The sequence below is a fragment of the Ranitomeya variabilis genome, chromosome 2 (assembly GCF_051348905.1).
Source record: "Ranitomeya variabilis isolate aRanVar5 chromosome 2, aRanVar5.hap1, whole genome shotgun sequence".
NCBI lineage: Eukaryota > Metazoa > Chordata > Amphibia > Anura > Dendrobatidae > Ranitomeya > Ranitomeya variabilis.
Window position 1 is genome coordinate 63,720,854 of NC_135233.1, and position 23,411 is coordinate 63,744,264.

General features: G+C 43.5%; 1 protein-coding gene across 7 annotated transcripts in view; it reads left to right on the top strand.

Moving 5' to 3' along the window:
- The window catches only part of EHBP1 (EH domain binding protein 1), a 480,146-nt gene that overhangs the window by 87,769 nt on the left and 368,966 nt on the right, over positions 1 to 23,411 (top strand). For all 7 annotated transcript variants that reach the window (XM_077282492.1, XM_077282487.1, XM_077282490.1 and 4 more), the window contains exon 3: positions 22,452 to 22,509. In XM_077282492.1, the coding sequence (XP_077138607.1) occupies positions 22,452 to 22,509 (58 nt within the window). The remainder of the gene's footprint in view (positions 1 to 22,451; positions 22,510 to 23,411) is intronic.

The following is a 23,411-nucleotide window of genomic DNA, read 5'->3' on the forward strand; positions in this document are numbered from 1 at the left end:
CATGGCCGATGCTGCAATATCATCGGCCATGGCTGGAAACACTAATGTGACCCGCCCCCACCCCACCGATCGCCCCCCCAGTGCTCCGTTATGGCGTCCGGTCCCCTCGGTCCTGTGCTCCGCTGCCCCGTGCTCCTGCCCGCTCCCCCCGTGCTGCTATGCCACCCCCCTGTGCTCCGACGCCCCCCCGTGCCCCGATCTCCCCCCCTTATACTCACCGAGGCTCCCGGTGTCCGTCCGCCTCCTCGCTGGGCGCCGCCATCTTCCAAAATGGCGGGCGCATGCCAGTCGGCAGATTCGTTAAAAGTACATTTTGATCGCTGTGATAGGTTCTATCACAGCGATCAAAATAAAAAAAATAATAAATAAACCCCCCCTTTATCACCCCCATAGGTAGGGACAATAATAAAATAAAGAAAATATTTTTTTTTTTCTTTTTACACTAGGGTTAGGGTTAGAACTAGGGTTAGGGTTACGGGTAGGGTTAGGGGTAGGGTTAGGGTTATGGCATGTGCGGATTTGGCTGCGGATCCGCAGCGGATTGGCCGCGGATCCGCAGCGGATTGGCCGCGGATCCGCAGCGGATTGGTGCAGAAATCCGTGCAGAAACGTTGCGTTGTATTTTCCGCAGCATGTCAATTCTTTGTGCGGATTCCTCAGCGTTTTACACCTGTTCCTCAATAGGAATCCGCAGGTGAAATCCGCACAAAAAAACACTGGAAATCTGCTGTAAATCCGCAGGTAAAACGCAGTGCCTTTTACCTGCAGATTTTTCAAAAATCGTGCGGAAAAATCTTACACGAATCCGCAACGTGGGCACATACCCTTAGGGTTAGGGTTGGAATTAGGGCTAGGGTTGGAAATAGGGTTAAGAATAGGCTTGTGGTTAGGGTTACGGATAGGGTTAGGGGTGTGTTGGGGTTACAGTTGTGGTTAGGGTTGGGATTAGGGTTAGGGTTGGGATTAGGGTTCGGATTAGGGTTGGAATTAGGGTTACGGGTGTGTTGGGGTTAGGGTTGTGGTTAGGGGTGTGTTGGGGTTAGGGTTGGGATTAGGGTTATGGCTACAGTTGGGATTAGGATTAGGGGTGTGTTGGGGTTAGTGTTGAAGTTAGAATTGAGGGGTATCCACTGTTTAGGCACATCAGGGTCTCCAAACGCAACATGGCGCCACCATTGATTCCAGCCAATCTTGCATTCAAAAAGTCAAATGGTGCTCCCTCCCTTCCAAGCCCCGACATGCACCCAAACAGTGGTTTACCCCCACATTTGGGGTACCAGCGTACTCAGGACAGACTGGGCAACAACTGTTGGGGTTCAATTTCTCCTGTTACTCTTGCAAAAATAAAAAATTACTTGCTAAGACATAATTTTTGAGGAAAGAACAATTATTTTTTATTTTCATGGCTCTGCGTTATAAACTTCTGTGAAACACTTGGGGGTTGAAAGTGCTCACCACACATCTAGATAAGTTCCTTCGGGGGTCTAGTTTCCAAAATGGGGTCACTTGTGGGGTGTTTCTACTGTTTAGGCACATCAGGGACTCTGCAAATGCAACGTGACGCCCGCAGACCATTCCATCAAAGTCTGCATTTCAAATGTCACTACTTCCCTTCCGAGCCCTGACGTGCGCCCAAACAGTGGTTTACCCCCACATATGGGGTATCACTGTACTCACAACAAACTGGGCAACAAACATTGGGGCCCAATTTCTCCTGTTACCCTTGTGAAAATAAAAAATTGCTTGCTAAAACATCTTTTTTGAGGAAAGAAAAATGATTTTTTATTTTCACGGCTCTGCGTTGTAAACTTCTGTGAAGCACTTGGGGGTTGAACGTGCTCATCACACATCTAGATAAGTTCCTTGGGGGGGTCTAGTTTCCAAAATGGGGTCACTTGTGGGGGGTTTCTACTGTTTAGGCATATCAGGGGCTCTGCAAACGTAACATGATGCCCGCAGACCATTCCATCAAAGTCTGCATTCCAAAACGTCACTACTTCCCTTCCGAGCCCCGGCACGTGCCCAAACAGTGGTTTACCCCCACATATGGGGTATCAGCGTACTCAGGAGAAACTGGACAACAACTTTTGGGGTCCAATTTCTCCTGTTACCCTTGCAAAAATAAAAAATTCTGGGCTAAAAAAATATTTTTGAGGAAAGGAAACACATTTATTATTTTCACGGTTCTGCGTTATAAACTTCTGTGAAGCACTTGGGGGTTCAAAGTGCTCACCACACATCTAGATAAGTTCCCTTGGGGGTCTAGTTTCCAAAATGGAGTCACTTGTGGGGAGTTCCTACTGTTTAGGCACATCAGGGGCTCTGCAAACGCAACCTGACGCCCGCAGAGCATTCCATCAAAGTCTGCATTTCAAAACGTCACTACTTCCCTTCCGAACCCCGACGTGTGCCAAAACAGTGGTTTACCCCCACATATGGGGTATCAGCGTACTCAGGAGAAACTGGACAACAACGTTTGGGGTCCAATTTCTCCTGTTACCTTTGGGAAAATAAAAAATTGTGGGCTAAAAAATCATTTTTGAGAAAAGAAAAATTATTTTTTATTTTCACGGCTCTGCGTTATAAACTTCTGAGAAGCACTTGGGGGTTCAAAGTGCTCACCACACATCTAGATTAGTTCCTTGGGAGGTCTAGTTTCCAAAATGGGGTCACTTGTGCGGGAGCTCCAATGTTTAGGCACACAGGGGCTCTCCAAACGCGACATGGTGTCCGCTAATGCTTGGAGCTAATTTTCCATTCAAAAAGCCAAATGGCGTGCCTTCCCTTCCGAGCCCTGCCGTGCGCCCAAACAGTGGTTTACCCCCACATATGGGGTATCATCGTACTCAGGACAAACTGGACAACAACATTTGGGGTCCAATTTCTCCTATTACCCTTGGGAAAATAAAAAATTCTGGGCTGAAAATCATTTTTGAGGAAAGAAAAATTATTTTTTATTTTCATGGCTCTGCGTTATAAACTTCTGTGAAGCACCTGGGGGTTATAAGTGCTCACTATGCATCTAGATAAGTTCCTTTGGGGGTCTAGTTTCCAAAATGGGGTAACTTGTAGGGGAGCTCCAATGTTTAGGCACACAGGGGCTCTCCAAACGCGACATGGTGTCCGCTAACGATTGGAGCTAATTTTCCATTCAAAAAGTCAAATGGCACGCCTCCCCTTCCGAGCCTTGCCGTGCACCCAAACAGTGGTTTACCCCCACATATGAGGTATCAACATACTCAGGAGAAATTGCCCAACAAATTTTAGGATCCATTTTATCCTGTTGCCCATGTGAAAATGAAAAAATTAAGGCTAAAAGAAATTTTGTGTGAAAAAAAAGTACTTTTTCATTTTTACGGATCAATTTGTGAAGCACCTGAGAGTTTAAAGTGCTCACTATGCTTCTAGATAAGTTCCTTGGGGGGTCTAGTTTCCAAAATGGGGTCACTTGTGGGAGCGCTCCAATGTTTAGGCACACAGGGGCTCTCCAAACGTGACATGGTGTCTGCTAGCGATGGAGATAATTTTTCATTCAAAAAGTCAAATGGCGCTCCTTCCCTTCCGAGCCTTACCATGTGCCCAAACAGTGGTTTACCCCCACATGTGAGGTATCGGTGTACTCAGGAGAAATTGTCCAACAAATTTTAGGATCCATTTTATCCTGTTGCCCATGAGAAAATGAAAAAATTGAGGCTAAAATAATTTTTTTGTGAAAAAAAAAAGTACTGTTTCATTTTTACGGATCAATTTGTGAAGCACCTGGGGGTTTAAAGTGCTCACTATGCTTCTAGATAAGTTCCTTGGGGGGTCTAGTTTCCAAAATGGGGTCACTTGTGGGGGAGCTCCAATGTTTAGGCACACGGGGGCTCTCCAAACGCGACATGGTGTCCGCTAAAGATTGGAGCCAATTTTTCATTGAAAAAGTCAAATGGCGCTCCTTCCCTTCCGAGCCCTGCCGTGCGCCCAAACAGTGGTTTACCCCCACATATGAGGTATCAGCGTACTCAGGACAAATTGGACAACAACGTTCGTGGTCCAGTTTCTCCTTTTACCCTTGGGAAAATAAAAAAAAATTCGCTAAAAGATCGTTCTTGTGACTAAAAAGTTAAATGTTCATTTTTTCCTTCCATGTTGCTTCTGCTGCTGTGAAACACCCGAAGGGTTAATAAACTTCTTGAATGTGGTTTTGAGCACCTTGAGGGGTGCAGTTTTTAGAATGGTGTCACTTTTGGGTATTTTCAGCCATATAGAACCCTCAAACTGACTTCAAATGTGAGGTGGTCCCTAAAAAAAATGGTTTTGTAAATTTTGTTGTAAAAATGAGAAATCACTGGTCAAATTTTAACCCTTATAACTTCCTAGCAAAAAAAATAATTGTTTCCAAAATTGAGCTGATGTAAAGTAGACGTGGGAAATGTTATTTATTAACTATTTTGTGTCACATAACTCTCTGGTTTAACAGAATAAAAATTCAAAATGTGAAAATTGCTAAATTTTCAAAATTTTTGCCAAATTTCCATTTTTTTCACAAATAAACTCAGAAATTATCGACCTAAATTTACCACTAACATGAAGCCCAATATGTCACGAAAAAACAATCTCAGAATCGCTAGGATCCGTTGAAGCGTTCCTGAGTTATTACCTCATAAAGGGACACTGGTCAGAATTGCAAAAAACGGCAAGGTCATTAAGGCCAAAATAGGCTGGGTCATGAAGGGGTTAATGACAGTGAAGATAAATAGAATCCAAACAAAAAGACAAAACCCCTTAACAAGGTGTCTTTGTGCAATTGATAAGTTTTATTATCCCAAAGGGACTGTTTTTTAGATACCCTTTTATAGGTTTATATCTTATATGTTCGTAGGCATTTATTAGTTTTTGTCACATTTGGTTTTTCCTTCTGTGTAGGTTTGTGCACCAGTGGTATGTCCGCGTCTGGTCACGTCAGCCGGATAAATAGAAACCTGCAAGGGACCTGGGAAGTTTCACCTTGGAAGCAATATTGGATTGTTAAGGGGGACCTGTAATCGGGTCAAAAGTCACCAGTTTTTGTTAAGTCATTCCCTCTGCTTCCATAAGTACTCAAGTTGTTTTTTTTCTAAATCCCTCATAGAATTGCATAGATTTAGTCCTTTATTTGCTGCAGATTTTTATGGTCTGTACCATGGGGGTGGTGCTCACAGGATAATTATGCAGAGCAACATTAAAGAAACGCCCCCAGGGAATCCTCTGAGACACGAACCCTTGGTAAAGACCATAAATGTAAACCCCAAATAGAAAGGCCAATATGCTCTTGTAGTGTATAGCAAATTAAAAGACATTAAAATTAAAAGCAATCAAAAACAAAAAAATAAACTCTGAACACTCAGGTGAACAATGGGAATACAGCTGGCCACTTTTGACAGATGACCTGGTCCTCTTTGAAGAGGGTAGTTCATGGGGTTGAAATTCTCTTTAAAAGATCAAACCTGTGGTTTTTCCTTCATTTATGCATGTGACACTCAGATCGGTGTTGGATTACATTCTGATCTTTTTGTGTGTTATTTTCTGTGGGCTATGTTGATCTTGCAGAACTGTAACTGTTCTTATAATTTTCTTGGCAGTATTAAGCTGTCCAAATTCTACAGCTGTGTGTCTGAGAAGAGATCCCCTCTATTGGTCACACTTCATTTTGTCTCTCAGAAACTTTCTATTTTTTAAAGGGTTTTTCTTATCATTATTAATGGGCACAATTGCCAAATGCCTGGGTTACCAGCCAAATCTGCATTCTATCAGTGGTGGCCAGTTTCCTAGGCAAGGAGCACAGTGCTTACAAGCTCTTTGCTATGGAGCTTGCACGCATTGGTCTAAAGCTAGCTTACTTCAGTTCCAGCTTCAGTGACCATGCGCTCCTCCAATGCTATAGATGCAAGGCTGCCTCTGCTAGCCACTTAGGAGAGCGCGCAGTTCGAGGCAATGTCGTGACAGTGGAGATAATCTGTACGGTCAATCATTCAGGATTGCTCCTCCAGCAAGCAGGAAGTCTTGAGGCAGGGGAGCAATGTGCTCCTGAAAATTTGTTGAGAATAGCCCTTTAGCATTATCCTATTTTGTGCTTGTTATATTATAGGGAAAGAGGAGACTGTTACAGTATTAAAGTGAACCTGTCAGCAGGATTGTGCACAGTAACCTACAGACAGTGTCAGCTCGGCGCCGTTATACTGATTACAATAATACCTGGTGATGAAATCCGTCTTGTGGTTGCTGTTTAATCTTTATTTTTAGTTTTGAGTTAAGGATATGCTCGAGCTTCGGGGCGGCCTGTGGGAGGTCTTCATGTGGTGCTCTGATTAGCCATTAGCCATTCAGCTGTATGGTTATGACATACTAAAAAAAAAAAAAAAAAACCTTCTGCCAGGCATCAGCCATGGCACCTGCGCTGCAGCATAATCGCATGTGTAATGTGCATATAATTAATATGGTTGAGGTGATCCTGATATTCCCCCCAAAAATATCCATTTGAAAATGGCTCCTGCGCAGTAGCAGCTATCGGTGTATAAAGAGGCAATCTGATAGCTGCTATTGCACAGGCGGCGCCATCTTGGAGGATTAATTTTTTTTTCTCTATATAAAGATGGTGGTGCCTGCGCAATAGCAGCTATCAGATCACCTCTTTATACACCGATAGCTGCTACTGCGCAGGCGCCATTCTCAAACGGATTTTTTTTTTTTTTTTTTAATCAGGATCACCTCATCCATGTTAATTATATGCACATTACACGTGCGATTATGTTGCAGCGCAGGTGCCACGGCCGGTACCTGCCAGCAGAAGGTTTGTCTTTTTTTTCTTTCAATGTGTATATATATAATATTCATTATGTAAACTAGGTGTCACGTCAAAGAGGGATCAGTGACCTGTCGGCAGTCTGCAGTATGAATACGTAATCACAGCATCACATGAGCCCGACCATATCATTAACTCAAAACTACAAATAAAGATTAAACAACAACCACAAGACGGATTTCATCACCCGGTATCATTGTAATCAGTATAACGGCGCCGACCTGACACTGTAGATTACTGTAGGTTCACTTTAAGCTTTACCATATTGTATAATGCTGTAAAAAGTATTTTTGTATTCTGTAAACTGGCTCCTGGTCACAAGGTAGCCTTGCTTTGCTAGATCAGGAGGTAGAGTAGTAGGTTGCACTGGCTGATAATTAGCCTGCATTAACACAGGTGCAATCAAACAGAAAAGAAAACGTGCACGTTTCCCGGGGCTGTGATGCCCACAATATGCAAACTGGGATCCCAATGATGAGGATAACAGATATTGGTCTCTGTACAAAGACCCTTTAAGGCTGGGGTCCCACCTAGCCTTCAGAGACCCTGTAGCCCACATTTGAAGTGCAGCTAGTAAGGAGCCACTTCCTGAAAGTCGCAGCAGTTTTCATTAGAAATGAATTGCAAATGGTTTGCCTAATTGCCATGGGGTTTCTCCAAATCAATGTGATCATTACCTATTAGAAAGCTCGTGGTAATTACCGTAACTGTTAGAAGGTGGCTCATTAGCAGCTGCGATAGGAGTTCTGAACCCAAGCTGGACCTCATACTTAACGAACGCTAATCAACTTGTTATATTGACGATTGGTGCTTGTTGTAGGCCACAAATCTGCCCGTCTTAAAGGACCCTCTTAATTTATGCCTGGTGCAGAAATTACAGCGCTGCTTTTCTCCAGGGGGCACTGTTGTGTATTGCAGGAAAATAAAAATTCAACCTTTAAATTGCAATACAAGACACGTCCTCATAGTTTCTAGACCATTCGATCTAATCTTGGGACATTGTCATATATTATAAATGAGTCATCTAGTTCTATTGATGTGTCCGTATTTAATTTTAACCCCTTTATGACCTTGGGATTTTCCGTTTTTCCGTGTTCGTTTTTCTCTCCCCTCCTTCCCAGAGCCATAACTTTTTTATTTTTCCGTCAATTTGGCCATGTGAGGGCTTATTTTTTACGGGACGAGATGTACTGTTGAACGACATCATTGGTTTTAGCATGTCGTGTACTAGAAAACGGGAAAAAAATTCCAAGTGCGGTGAAATTGCAAAAAAAAAGTGCAATCCCACACTTGTTTTTTGTTTGGCTTCTTTGCTAGGTTCACTAAATGCTAAAACTGACCTGCCAATATGATTCTCCAGGTCAGTACGAGTTCATAGACACCAAACATGTCTAGGTTATTTTTTATATGTGGTGAAAAAAAATTCCAAACTTTGCTAAACCCCCCCCCCCCCCCCCAAAATTGTGCCAATTTCCGATACCCGTAGTGTCACCATTTTTCGTGATCTGGGGTCGGGTGATGGCTTATTTTTTGCGTGCTGAGCTGGCGTTTTTAATGATACCATTTTGGTGCAGATACGTTCTTTTGATCGCCCGTTATTGCATTTTAATGCAATGTCGCGGCGACAAGAAAAACGTAATTCTGGCGTTTCAAATTTTTTTCTCGCTACGCTGTTTAGCGAACAGGTTAATGCTTTTTTTTTATTGATAGATTGGGCGATTCTGAACTCGGCGATACCAAATGTGCAGGTTTGATTTTTTTTTTTTTTTGTATTGATTTATTTTGAATGGGGCGAAAGGGGGGTGATTTCAACTTTTATATTTTTTTTTATGTTTTTCACATTTTTTTTAACTTTTTTTTTTTTTTTTACTTTTGCCATGCTTCAATAGCCTCCATGGGAGGCTAGAAGCTGGCACAACTGGATCAGCTCTGCTACATAACAGCGATCATCAGATCGCTGCTATGCAGCAAAATTGCAGGTGTGCTATGAGCGCCGACCACAGGGTGGTGCTCACAGCTATCCGGGATCAGTAACCATAGAGGTCTCAAGGACCTCTATGGTTACTCTGCAGAAGCATCGCTGAACACTGATCATGTGACGGAGGTTGGCGATGCGCTCATTTCCGGCCGCCCAGCCGGAAACGCCGGTTAAATGCCGCTGTCAGCGTTTGACAGCGGCATTTAACTAGTTAATAGCGGTGGGTGAATCGCGATTTCACCCTCCGCTCTTGTGGGCACATGTCAGCTGTTCAAAACAGCTGACATGTCCCGGCTTTGATGCGGGTTCACCGCGGAGCCCTGCATCAAAGCAGGGGAGCTGACCTCGGATGTACTATCCCGTCCGAGGTCAGAAAGGGGTTAAGGGGTGTTTGGCAAATATGTGATTGGAGGCAGTGGTCATGAATATTATTGTGATGTCACTGCTCCAGCCTGTCTTCAAATATAAGGCTATGTGCACACGTAGGAAAAGAGGTGCAGAATTTTCTGCACAAAATCCGCATCTCCTGGCAGAATCCGCAGCCACGGATTTGCCGTGTTTTTTATGCAGATTTAGTGCGGTTTTTGTGCGGAATTGTTGCAGATTTTCTGCGATTTTTGCCACTGCAGATTTTTAACATGGAGGAGTGCAGAAACGCTGCAGAGCCGCACAAAAGCTGTGACATGCACTTCTTTGAAATCCGCAGCAATTCCGCACTGATTTTTCCGCACCATCTGCACAGCTTTTTTTTTTTCCCCATTGAATAACATTGTACTGTACATCACAGTGCGGATCTGCAGCGTTTCTGCACGGAAAAATCCGCTGCGGATCCGCATCAAATCCGCATCGTGTGCACATAGCCTAGGGGTCAGTAGTGGAAAGACAGTGCTGGCGCAGCAGATGGTGAGTAATGCTGATTTTATTTTACCTAGAGCAAGCTGCTGTGGGAAGAAAAACCTTTTCCTATAAGAAGCGCATAATAGTGTATCATCAAGGAAGATAATATAGTAAGATGTACCAGCAGTACTGTGCAGAATCACTAAAAACTTATCTCGATAGCACAATAGTTGTTTAATGGCAATGTTTGTTTTTCCATGGTTTTGTTATTGATAAGCGGATGGCAGATTACAGGACAAGAGCCTATGTTTGTGTCATCAAATAGTGACGACCTTGTAACCTGGACGGAAACCTGTCTGACCCTGGGAAAAACCAAGCAGTTTATCTAAACCTTGTAGTTTAGTGATAAGAGCCGGTGTCAGAGTGACCAGTAATGAAGTATAAACCATGGCTGAGTCAGATCTGTAGAGCACGAAGCCGCCATCAATATTGGGTCAACACTCGGAGATCATCGCTGTTGGCAGCACTTAGGGTATGTGCACACGTTGCGGATTTCTTGCAGAAATTTCCTGAAGAAAACCGGAAATTTTCTGCAAGAAATCCGCATTTTTTTTTTTTTGCGGTTTTTTTCCGTTTTTTTTTTCGCGTCTTTTTAGCATTCTGCAAGCGTAATTAGCTTGCAGAATGCTAAAGTTTTCCAAGCGATCTGTAGCATCGCTTGGAAAACTGACTGACAAGTTGGTCACACTTGTCAAACATACTGTTTGACAAGTGTGACCAACTTTTTACTATAGATGCAGCTTATGCAGCATCTATAGTAAAAGATAGAATGTTTAAAAAAAATTAAAAAAATAAAAAAATGCTTATACTCACCCAGACATCTCCTCAGCGGCGTCCGTTCGTCTTCCTATAGCTGGTGTGTGCGCACAGGACCTTCCGTGACGTCACGGTCACGTGAGCGGTCACATGACCGCTCACGACCAATCACAGGACAGTGACGTCATCGGCAAGGTCCTTCGCCGCACATCAGCTACAGGAACCGAAGCGACAGCATGCAGTGGAGGCGGGAAGACATCGAGGGTGAGTATATCGCTATTTTTTATTTTAATTCTTATTTTTTGACCACTTATATGGTGCCCAGTGCGTGGAGGAGAGTCTCCTCTCCTCCACCCTGGGTACCAACCGCACATAATCTGCTTACTTCCCGCATGGTGTGCACAGCCCCGTGCGGGAAGTAAGCAGATCAATGGACCCCTAGGTGTGCGGAATCCCCTGCAATTCCGCATTTTAATGAACATGTTGCTTTTTTTTCCGCGATGCGATTTTTTCGCGGAAAAAAAGGCTACATTTGCACAAAAAATGCGGAATACACTTAAAATAATGGGAGGCATATGTAAGCGTTTTTTTCGCGTTTTTGTCACGTTTTTATAGCGAAAAAACGCGAAAAAAACGCGAAAAATACTTAACGTGTGCACATGGCCTTAAGGTACCTTCACACTAAGCGACTTTACAACGATAACGCTAGCGATCCGTGATGTCGCAGCGTCCTGGATAGCGATACCGTTGTGTTTGACACGCAGCAGCGATCTGGATCCTGCTGTGATATCGCTGGTCGTTGCTGAAAGTTCAGAACTTCATGTGGTCGTCAGATCGGCGTGTATCGTCGTGTTTGACAGCAAAAGCAACGATGCCAGTGATGTTTTACAATGGTAACCAGGGTAAATATCGGGTTACTAAGCGCAGGGCCGTGCTTAGTAACCCGATGTTTACCCTGGTTACCATTGTAAATGTAAAAAAACCCAAACAGTACATACTCACCTTCTGCTGTCTGTCACACGTCCCTCGCCGTCCGCTTCCCGCACTGACTGTGAGTGCCGGCCGTAAAGTAAAAGCAGAGCACAGCGGTGACGTCACCACTGTGCTGTGCTTTACGGCCGGCACTCAGTCAGTGCGGGAAGCGGACGGCGAGGGACGTGTGACAGACACCGGAATGTGAGTATGTACTGTTTGGTTTTTGGTTTTTTTTTTTTACATTTACAATGGTAACCAGGGTAAACATCGGGTTACTAAGTGCGGCCCTGCGCTTAGTAACCCGATGTTTACCCTGGTTACCCGGGGACCTCGGCATCGTTGGTCGCTGGAGAGCTGTCTGTGTGACAGCTCCCCAGCGACCACACAACGACTTACCAACGATCACGGCCAGGTCGTATCGCTGGTCGTGATTGTTGGTAAATCGTTTAGTGTGAAGGTACCTTTACTCCTTCCCCAAAATGAGAGGTCTGCTTTCATTATGGAAAAACTGTCCATCTACACCCATTTTAATAAAATACATTGTTTTTGTACAACTGAAGGGAGTGGAAAAGGCAATAACAGGGTTATACGACTTCTGGAAAAAAAAAGCTAATTTTATAAAACAAAAAAGAAAAAAAAACAAAACACCTTCTAAAACTATTATAAAAAAATTATAATTTCTCCCAGTATTTCTATTCAGGATTGGCGTTCTGGTGGGCCACTCGGCGTTTATTAAAGTATGTGACTGATGCAATCAATGGCCAGAGCAGTTACATGCTTTCTACTGGTAGCCAGGCTCTGCAGTATTTAACTATTTTTTTTTCAGTTTGGATGACTAGTTTTAAGTTTTTATTTCTTAAATCAGTAGTTCATGTAAAAATAAGCAACCTGATAATATCAGAAAAATTTGCTTGTTTCTGACTGCTACTTGCTTAATCAAACACATGTTTTTCGTATTTGCAAACAATTGTCTCTTGTAAATTTGGCTGGGCTGCAATCTCTATTGTAGTCCATGGTGATCTGTAGTGTTGTTTTCGGAAAATACCCTTTTTCTGATTTTTGAAGGTCCAGAAGTGGCAAATAATTGTAGGGGAGTATGTCCATAGGTAATCCATGGGGGAACACTGAAAGTTTAGAGGAAATTCACAGTATTAATACAAGGATGAGTATGCTTTGAATTTGAAGATCCCTAGCATGTTTTTTTTTTTTGTGTAGTTTTATTCCACTACATTGAATTGGACCTTTTTATTACTGACTCTCGTTTCCAAAAAGTTTTGCTTATTAGATTGCCAATGTGGACACGATCAAAAATGAAATATACGGTACTTGTATTAATAAAAATGTTTTATTGTGTGTAAAAAAAAAAAAAAAATTTGCTCTAAACTTGTCACAAATAAAGATGAGCGGGCACTAAAATGCTCGTTACTCGAGCTGAGCAATTCCTAATGCTGCTCGGGTGCTCTTTTCAAGTAATGAGTATAATGCGAGTCAAAGGGAAATTGAACATTTTTTCAGCAGACCCTACAAGGAGGTCTGGGGGCATTAAAAATGTTCATATGGTTGGAAAATGTGCTGAATGGAACGATAAGGGTATGTGTCCACGGGCCGTATTACATCCAGAATAGCTGCGGATTGAATGCTGCGTAGAGCCGCAGCGTTCAATCCGCAGCGTCCAGATGTTACAGAATAGTGGAGGAAATTTTATGAAATCCCGTCTCCACTATGCGTGGGAACACGCATCCACGGCCCTGCATTTCCAGACACGCGGCGCGTCTTTTTAGAACGCAGCATGTCCGTTTACCTTGCGGCGACGCTGCGCCGCCGCAAGGTAAAACACAGGGCCCTATGTGTGGGGTGCGATGATTCCGGATGTGTGCAATGAACACATCCGGCATCATCGTGTATACAGAAGGGGCAGCGCTTTGGGCGGAGTGAGTTTTCCGCTCCGTCCATACCGCCAGCCATCCTGAACGTGGACACATACCCTAAGAGGGGAAGACCCCTGTAAGCATCTGACTCCCTGATCGCTGCTGAGAACAGGTGTCACACTTTTGCTCCACTTTAAGGAGTGACAAGAAAACATTCAAAAACGAGAAATTGGAGTTTACAGGAAAAAAAATGTTAAACCTTCTTTTTTGTATAATGACTTGTATATAAGGCAAATTTAAAAAAGATCAAAATAATTTAAGTAAACCAAAATTTAATTTTTTATTAAAACGTTGGAAATTACAGTGTAATTTATGAAGGAAGCAAGAACTGCCAAAAAATATGATGGAAGAGGCACTCTGATATAACCTGTATTAGTGACAAAGGAGGGCCTCATATACATTCTGTTCAAATTGTCATGTAGTGGTACTCCTAGGCGTATAAAGGCTTTGCACTAAGTGGAAAGCCTGCCAAAATTGACAAGCAATATCATCCATACACTATTGAAGGCACCAACTGTAGTACCTCATTCAAATATTGTGAACAAAGATTATTTGTGGTCCTTCTACACTTCTAAAGGCTTTACACCAGGAAAAAATAAGGAGGGTCATCCACTCATTCACACACCCCTGAAAGGCAACAACTGGTGGGGTTGCATTCAAATATTTTGAAAGTGTACTTGATGTCTTCCAGTCGTCTACAGTCATGAAGGCTTTGCACAGAATGCAAAGCCAGGAAAAAATTATAAGGAGAGTAATTCAGTAATCCTCTTCAGGTGTGTGTTTTTTCTCCTTCCTCAGGAGACTGGTGGGATTCCACTTGCTTCCTGGAGCCCGATTCCCAGTTGCCTGGGATGTAAGTAACCTGGCTTCGTGTAGTGCCAGAGCCCATGACTGTAGAAATGGATGACAGTCACCTGTGGTGTCACCTGCATCATTGCCTGCTCCAGCATAGAAGGTGGAGAACCTCAAGAACAGTCCAATCTCTCGGGGGTGGTATCCCTGTCTTGAGCTGCCTCGAGGAGCCTCTTCCAGGTCTGTTCCTTTCTCAAGAAGGATTCATCCTGCTCCCTTCCTTCTCAGAACACATCAACCGCATACCAGCGATGTTGCCCCTCCACTTTCAGGGATGTGAACTTGCTTCCAGTCGTCAGCTCTTGCAACTTTCGAGGCAAGTGTTCCATTTCTACTGCCCGCTGGTTGAACAAGGTGTAATGACGGGTCCCAAACGATTCGATGGACCCCCATCTCCGCTACCGATCATATGTAACAACTTCTATCCAGGATGCCAGATGTCGGTACCTTGCAGCTAGCGGGCCCTCTAGCATGTCTCCAGCCCTGGTCCTCCTCTTTTCTGACCAGTCTAAGACCTGCAGTCAGCTCGCTAGTCTGCAGTCCACAAGAACCCCAGCAGTGACGGCTGCGGCCTGGTTTCGGGCCATGGTGGTTCCGGGAAATTGGCCTGTTCTGGACCACAGACTCCTGCCACCTCTGCTATCGCGCCATCTTGATCTGGCTCCAATATTCCTCCCATCTCTCCCTTGGGAGTTTCACGGGATTCTGCCGTCTTTGTTGGCCACTAAGCACTAATATTATATGAATGAATAATTGAATCCAGAAAAATGTTTCAATACTTTTTTGGAGTGTTATATAGCACAGAAATGTACCACAGAGCACATAATTATGGATGAGTAATTGAGTACGGTAAAAAATTTAAACGCTCTTTGGGAGTGTTATAACACCAAAATGTACGACAAAGCGCATAATACTCTATAGATTACAATATAGTTAATTTTTTCACACCCCCCCCCCCCCCAAAAAAAAAAAAAAAAAAAAAAAAAAGGGGGTCACCTGTTGCCGCTATACAGCTCTGGCAAAAATTAAGGGACCGGTGCAACAAAACCCTGTCGTGGGCAGCCCAATCTCCAGACCTGAACCCCATTGGAATGTAATCAAGAGGAAGATGGATAGTCACAAGCCATCATACAAAGAAGAGCTGCTTACATTTTTGCGCCAGAAGCCGTGTGAAGGACTGGTGGAAAGCATGCCGAGACGCATGAAAGCTGTCATTAAAAATCATGGATATTCCACAAAATATTGATTTCTAAACTCTTCCTGAGTTAAAACATTAGTATTGTTGTTTCTAAATGATTATGAACTTGTTTTCTTTGCATTATTTGAGATTTGAAAGCACTGAGGGTTTTTTTCCCATTTTGACCATTTCTCCTTTTCAAAAAAAAAATACAAAATTTATTGCTTTGAAATTCAGAGACATATTGTCAGAAGTTTATAGTATAAAAGAACAATTTACATTTTTACTCAAAAGTATAGCTATAAAAAGAAAAATCAGACAAACTGAAAATTTTGCAATGGTCTCTGGTTTTGTCAGAGCTGTATATTTTGCAATGGACTGCAAAGCTTTAAGCCCTGCCTAGAGATTGTATTCAGCCACTCTCCCAGCTCCTGCAACTGTCCCTTCCAAGGCTAAATGCAGAATGTATCTGATACACACAGCAAAGCACAAGATAATAATAATAATAATAATAATAATAATAATAATAATAATAATTTTTATTTATATAGCGCCAACATATTCCGCAGCACTTTACAATTAAGCGGGGACATGTACAGACAAATTCAATACAAGTTAAGACAATTTAAACAGTGACATTAGGAGTCAGGTCCCTGCTCGCAAGCTTACAATCTACAAGGAAATGGGGGGGACACAATAGGTGAAAAGTGCTTGTTATTTCAGGTCTGACAATTGTAATAAATAGGGATTTTCATATAAAGCTGCATGATCCGGTCATCACCCCGTGTGTTAAGTCAAGTATCAAGTGCAGTTATCGTGTGCATGAAGGGTGTGGAGACAGATGAAAAGTAGGGTGCAGATTCAGAATAATATTTGGAAGGAGGGAAGAGGGCAAAGTTAATTTACTGAGTAGTAGGCTTGTTTGAAGAGATGGTTTTTTTGAAATGGTCGGGGTTAGTTATCAGTCTGATCGTCTGGGGAAGTGCATTCCAGAGAGCTGGCGCAGCACGAGAGAAGTCTTGGAGACGGAGGTGCGAGGTTCGGATTACGGGGATGTTAGCCTTAAGGTACCTTCACACTGAACAACTTAGCAACGATATCGCTAGCGATCCGTGACGTTGCGGCATCCTGGATAGCGATATCGTTGTGTTTGACACGCAGCAGCGATCAGGATCCTGCTGTGACATTGTTGGTCGGAGCTAGAAGGCCAGCACCTTATTTCGTCGCTGGATCTCCCGCAGACATCGCTGAGTCGGCGTGTGTGACGCCGATTCAGCGATGTCTTCACTGGTAACCAGGGTAAACATTGGGTTACTATGCGCAGGGCCGCGCTTAGTAACCCGATATTTACCCTGGTTACCAGTGTAAATGTAAAAAAAAAACAAACACTACATACTTACATTCCGGTGTCTGTCGGGTCCCCCGGCGTTCTGCTTCCCTGCACTGTGTCAGCGCCGGCTGGCAGTAAAGCAGGGCACAGCGGTGACGTCACCGCTCTGCTTTAGGGCCGGCGCTTACAGTGCAGGGAAGCAGGGGAGTTAGTAAAGTCGTGCAGTGATCCGGGACGGGAGAAAACCAGGTCCAGAGTATTCCCGTCCTCATGCGTAGGAGAAGTAGTAAACTGTGAGAGGCCGAATGAAGAAGTTAGAGAAAAAAGATGAGAGGCAGATTGGGAGAGGGGATCATTGATGGGGATGTTAAAGTCTCCCATGATGAGGGTGGGGATGTCACAGGATAGAAAGTGAGTAAGCCAGGTGGCAAAGTGGTCTAGAAACAGGCGGGAGGAGCCTGGAGGGCGATAAACAACCGCCATCCGCAAGGAGAAGGGCTTAAAGAGTCTGACGGCGTGGACTTCAAAGGAAGGAAATGTAAGTGAGGGAACCGGGAGGATGACCTGGAAAGCACATTGTGATGAAAGGAGCAAACCAACAACCCCACCCTGTCTGTTTTTCAGGTCTGGTGGTATGTGAAAATTTCAGCCCACCAAACGAGAGAGCGGCAGCAGCGGTGGTGTCTGAGTGCTGGATCCAGGTTTCTGTAATAGCCAGAAGGTTGAGGGAATTAGAGAGGAAAAGATCGTGAATGTAAGTTAGTTTGTTACACACAGACCGTGCATTCCAGAGAGCACAGTGGAAAGCGATAGGAGAAGGCATGCACTGAATGTTAATAAGATTAGCAGGGTTTCTATATGCAGCTGGAGGAGAGTATTGTATGCTGGTGGAGGGAGGGCCAGGGTTAGGGGAGATGTCACCTGCAACTAGTAAAAGGAGAAAAAACAAAGAGCAGGTGGTGGGATGATTTGTATGAATTTTTGAGTGCTGCTTGGAGGTAGTGGCTGGTTTGGAGTGGGTAAGAAATGTCGTAGAGCCCCAGAGTTATACATGGGAAAGGGGAGAAGGGAGGAGTGGGTATAGTGAGAGTGCCCAGAATGTGTTAAAGGGTGGGTGAGTTGTGAGAAACCAGAATTAAAAACAAATAATAAGCAGATTGATATGCTCAACGCATAATGTAGTATGACTGACCAAGAAGCATGATTGTTTGATAAACTTAAGCACCTTACCTGTCTCCTGCCCTGTCCAACTGCCATTGTCTAACTGCCAAGCACTTAATATCTGTTGCACACGCGACCCCACACGCGGGCTATCCCAGCCAGACTAAATATATATGAAATGAAATGACTGCTAGCATCAGAAACCAAATGGCCACAATCAGCAATTAACCAATTAGCATAAGGCCAGAGCAGGCATTACTATGCAGGGTAAAGAACCAATGCTGAACAAGGCCATAAAACAGTGGGAAGAGAAAAAAAGCTTTAGATTAGCCCTTAGAAGGACTGTTAGTATGATGGTTCATCTTCAGTAGCAGCACTAGAGGACTCTGATTCATTAAACTGTGCAAACACAGGCTTGGACAAGCGCTCTCTCCCTCCAATAAGAACTGTCCCTGAGCTGTGCAATGGCTTCCGTGAGTCGAGCGCGGCGGCGCCTGTCCTTTTATAACCTCTGATGAAGTAATGGCACTACCAAGATGGCAACGGCATTACAATGACTCGCAGGCAATCCCTGCATGCTTATTGGCTGTGTAACATGCGACAAACATGCTGGATGGGGATTCGAGTTTCAAATTTGAGCACCTGTTAGTGATCTCCAAGTGCCGAGCACATCATAGCACCCTGATACTCGAGTGATATCAGAGTATGACCACTCGCTCATCCCTAGTCACAAAGTGTCTCTATCCTGAGCAACTTGCTTTCCTCTGCCTGTTGTCAAGATTTATTTGTCTATAGTTACAGACAAGCAGGATGAGCTTCTGCACTTTTGTGGGGGTGGGGAGGCGGTTTTCTCCCCAGAGTGAGCTCGTATGTAACCTAGCTTTATTCCCAAACTGCATTCTGTTCATCATTATATTTAATGGGCACTGCTAATGTCTTAGGTAAACTATGCCCGGCCCTCAACACCCCTGCTGTTTTTACATTTGCAATTGTATTTTTTCATTTTCATATGAAATGAAATGAGAGATACATTTGTATTTTTTCATGAACTCATGTGAACTTTTTTTGTTCAGAAGAGTCACTTTTTTTTCACACACAAAAACTTTTTCCACTAAATAATTTGATCAAATTGCCCTTTTTTCCATCTTTTTATTTTTTTTTATTTTTTATGGTTTCACACTCGTCTTGCATTGGTGGCCTAAAACCTCATATTGTTTCATGCTTGCATGGTTGAAGCAAAGCTGAATTTTGGGATCCTCCAAAACACAGCAAGAAAAGCAGCAAAAAAGCCAGAATACCAGCTTTTTTTCTGCCAAGAGATCAGGAATTGGCTGCAGAAAAAAAAAACAATTTGTCAACATTGTAACCCCAATGCTTTACTTTTTTGTTATCATATATAAAAAAGCACATAGAATGCAGGAAGTGATGGAAAGGAAGTCCGGAGCGCATAAAACTGGCAGCTAGTCCTGCACAATGGTTTCCAGTTTCTAGGCCAGCTGGGACAGGCATACAAACAATTAGGGATCAGAAAGTGGAAGAATAGCTCAGGTATTATGTAGGATTATGTCTTCATATTGCATTTCCTTTCATATAGAAACCCAGCAAAGAGCGTGCTGTGCACAGACAGCGGTCTGAACCTGGCCTTCCAGTAGCATAGACCTAATAGGCATCATTAATGCTAATTATCACTGGCCAGATTACACTTTTATGTCCTACCTCTGAATATTATATAAATGTGTTTTAATGTCGCTTTGATCACGAACCGTATCATAATTTTATGGCTGATTGCTCTGAAGATGGATACTACTTTTTAGCATTTTCAGACAAATTTTAGTCGTACAGAGACAGAGACCCCATTTACATTTTTAACACACACAGCGGTATTATCAACAAGACTCTGCATCACGGATTCCTCGTTGCTTTGATCAGTGAGGGTCCCAGTAGCTAAAGGGACCCCACCACTAGTTTTTGGGCTACTAAATCTCCACTGTATGTATATACAGGCTTGGATTGGCTTCACGGGCGTGCTGATGATGAAAACGCCTTTATCAGCTCTAGGTATTAAAAGTGAATTACCGTACTCAGAATGATCTGAGACCCCGCACAAGTGCGGTAAAGCAAGACGTGCCGGCTTTGGCTTTTTCGGCTTTGGCTTTTTTTATGCCGTGCACGTGCTGCCGGCTTGGAGAGCTGCTTTTACTTCCGAATGTCCAAATGGCCATAGACATGTTTAGGAGCTAAATCTTAGCTGCTTGATGACATACATGCTGGTGGTTTTGTGGCATTGAAAAAGGATTCCTTTCACCATAAATCATGGGTTAAATTCATATCCTGGGAGTAAGTTCTTCCATGGAATAAAAATACCAGAGCATCATTTCATTAGATGTTGTTTTTTTTTTTATTTATGTAAATGGTAAAAATTGTAAAGTGCTTGTAAGAAGAGGCAACTGTGCAATTTCCTCTTATTAAAAATATTCCCCATTCTTAAGCATGGGGGGATTTTTCAGTTTACTGTTCATTGCCTAGCTTACCGGACACCTCTGCAATCAGTCTCCTAAGGCTATGTTCACACGTTGCATTTTTGCTGCCATTTTTTAACGCAAATTTTAATCTGCGTTTTACATTGCCAGCAAAGGCTATGAGACTTCAGAAATCTCATGCACACACATTGTTTTTTTTCTGACTGATTTGGAAAACTGCTGCGTTTTTTGAAAACCGCAGCATGGCACTTCTTTCAGCGTTTGTGCTGAGTTTTTGCAGCATTCTTTCACCTTTAGAAAGCAATGGGTAAGTGTAAAAAAGGCAGGTATCCGGTTTTGCGGCGTTTGTGGTGCAAAAACCTAAGAAAGTTGTATTGTGGTTTTTTTATGGGGGGGGGGGGGCACTAAACTTATGAGTTTGCACAACAGACAACAAGAACGCAGCAAAACCTGCTTTTTGTAAGCAGCTTCTATACTGCCAAGAGAGCAGGTTTTGCCTGCAGAAAAAAACGCAAAATGTGAACGTAGCCTAAGGTTGTAAGTCTCCTCTTGCTTTATGCAAATTGCCTCTTCAGAGAAAAAGAGGACTTAACTCTATAGCGCCACCTGTTGGAAGTAGCGATCCTACAAGTCACAATCAACCCTTTAACGAGTCGTGCAATATGACTTAGGACAAAAGCCAAATCAGTATCTCAATTCGCAGACACGGTGTTTCGGGCTGTTGGCCCTCGTCAGTGCGAAGCATGAGAACTGATTTGGTTAGGTGAGAGGCTCTGGACTGGGGTCTAAGGGGCAAGGTTTCTACTTGTGGAGAGTGACATATGGTGGTATGTCACTCTCCTCTCGCTTTGAAACTATCCAGATTACTGGATGTGACCAGCTTCAATGTCCCTGCACTCAGTTCGGCCCAGCAACTCATCCATGCCGCTGGTCTGCACTGTGAGTCATAAGGAGTCCACTGACGCCTGGCAAACAGGAAGCCGGCAGGCAGGAGAGTGGTTTGTTCCTGGAGAAAGATGATGATAAAATCCCTTTTAGGCTATGTGCACACATTGCGTTTTTGCTGCTTTTTTATGCAAATTGTAAGCTGCGTTTTACATTTCTAGCTATGAGATTTCAGAAACCTCATGCACACACACTGTTTTAATTTCCTGACTGAATTGGAAAACGACTCCGTTTTTGAAAACTGCAGTATGTCAATTCTTTCAGAGTTTTTGCAGCTGTTTTTGCGCCCATAGAAAGCAATGAGTAAGTGCAGAAACACAGCAAAAGCACACGTTAAAAACACAGGTATCAGGTGATGCTGTATTTTTAGTGGAAAAAAAGCATGTACAGCAGAATGTGAAACCCATTTTTTTTGTGTTTTTTTTCCCAAGTTTAAGCCATAATGTCTTGGTCTCCTCACCTGCGAATGGCAGTCAGGATTAGTATGGTTTAATTAAATTAGTGATATTTGTTAAGTGAACACTGGCTGGTGTGAAATTGAACAATGCCTGACCAACTCAAGGGCCGACCAAAGTATGAAAGTAAATTGTGTCCTACAAACTCAATGCTCTGTCAATGTCTTAGGTAAACTATTCCCAACCAATTCAACTCCCCTCCTCTGTTACGTTTGTAATTGTGTATTTTTTCATGAATTCACTATATGGATGTGTCTTACTGAATCTATGGCTCCGATTCAACAATACACATGTTGTTCGGCTTGTTGGAGCTAGAAGTGAATGATTCATTAAGAAACGTTCCTCTTAACAAATCAGGCTTTTCTTAAAAGGGGCACATGTGCCTTTGTACACCACACCAAAAATCTTACTCTAGTCAGAGACTAGAGTAAGATTTGTGCCATAAGGAACACAATAACTCGCTATGAATTAGACGAGCAGGTGTCGTCATGCCCTGTCCTGCCCCAGCCTAACCCATTTTGGCAGAGCTGACCAAAACATGCAAAATGTTTTTTATGTGTTTTATGCCAGATTTCTGGTTGAAACACTTTGATAAATTGGGGCCTATGTGCTTGTGTGAATTAAGACAGCTATAATTGATTTTTATTTTCAAGAATTTAAATGAATAACAAGAATGTTTTCTGTGTTAATATAGGCAGCCAGACAAATTGGTTGTGGTGTGGACCAGAAGAAGTCGAAGGAAATCTTCCAAGGTGAGAAGACATTTTGGTGATAAAATCAATGTGTTGTCCTTAATAATTGTGAGTTAAAGGGTATTATCATACAATCAGTCATAGATCAGTGGCTTAAATTCTAAAATAAAGTTGTCAAATGTAGTCAATTTCCAAAAGTGCTCACTGCTCCCGATATTGACCTTATAAAGTGTCACGGTGCCACCTGCCGCCGCTCCTGCCGCTCTCCCTGCGCGCCGACATACTCCCCGTCCCAGCACGCTCCAGCGGTGTGCGCGTGCCTTCCGATCTCTTCTCCTGACTCGCCGCCGGTTCCTGGCTCTTGTTGGGTGCGCGCCTCTCACTGCGCACGCGCACTTCCTCTCTCTGGTCTGCAGACACTCCGTTCCTCCACTCTATGATTCTGGAGGATCTTGACCCTGAAGTTCTGCAGCACTCGGCCATACCTTGCTCTGTCCTGTGCATCCGCCATACCTTGCTCTGTCCTGTGCGTCCGCCATACCTTGCTCTGTCCTGTGTGTCCGCCATACCTTGCTCTGTCCTGTGCGTCCATCATACCCTGCCTGTCCTGTGTTCCCACTATACCCCGCCTGTCCTGTGTTTCCGCCATACCCTGCCTGTCCTGTGTTCCCACTGTACCCCGCCTGTCCTGTGTTTCCGCCATACCCTGCCTGTCCTGTGTTTCCATCATATCCAGTCTGTCTTGGGCGTCCGCCATATCCTGACTATTCTTGTCTCAGTCATTGCCAGTCAGTCCTGTGTCTCTGTTATAGCCAGTTCATTCGTCTTTTCCGCTCCTACTTCCTGTCCCCGGGTATCAGCTTCTGTCTCCCTCAGGCCTGGTATCAGCAAACAAAAATATATATATTAGGCACAATGGATAGTCCCATAAAGAAATAGTACCTGAGGGTGAGCCAAAGGGA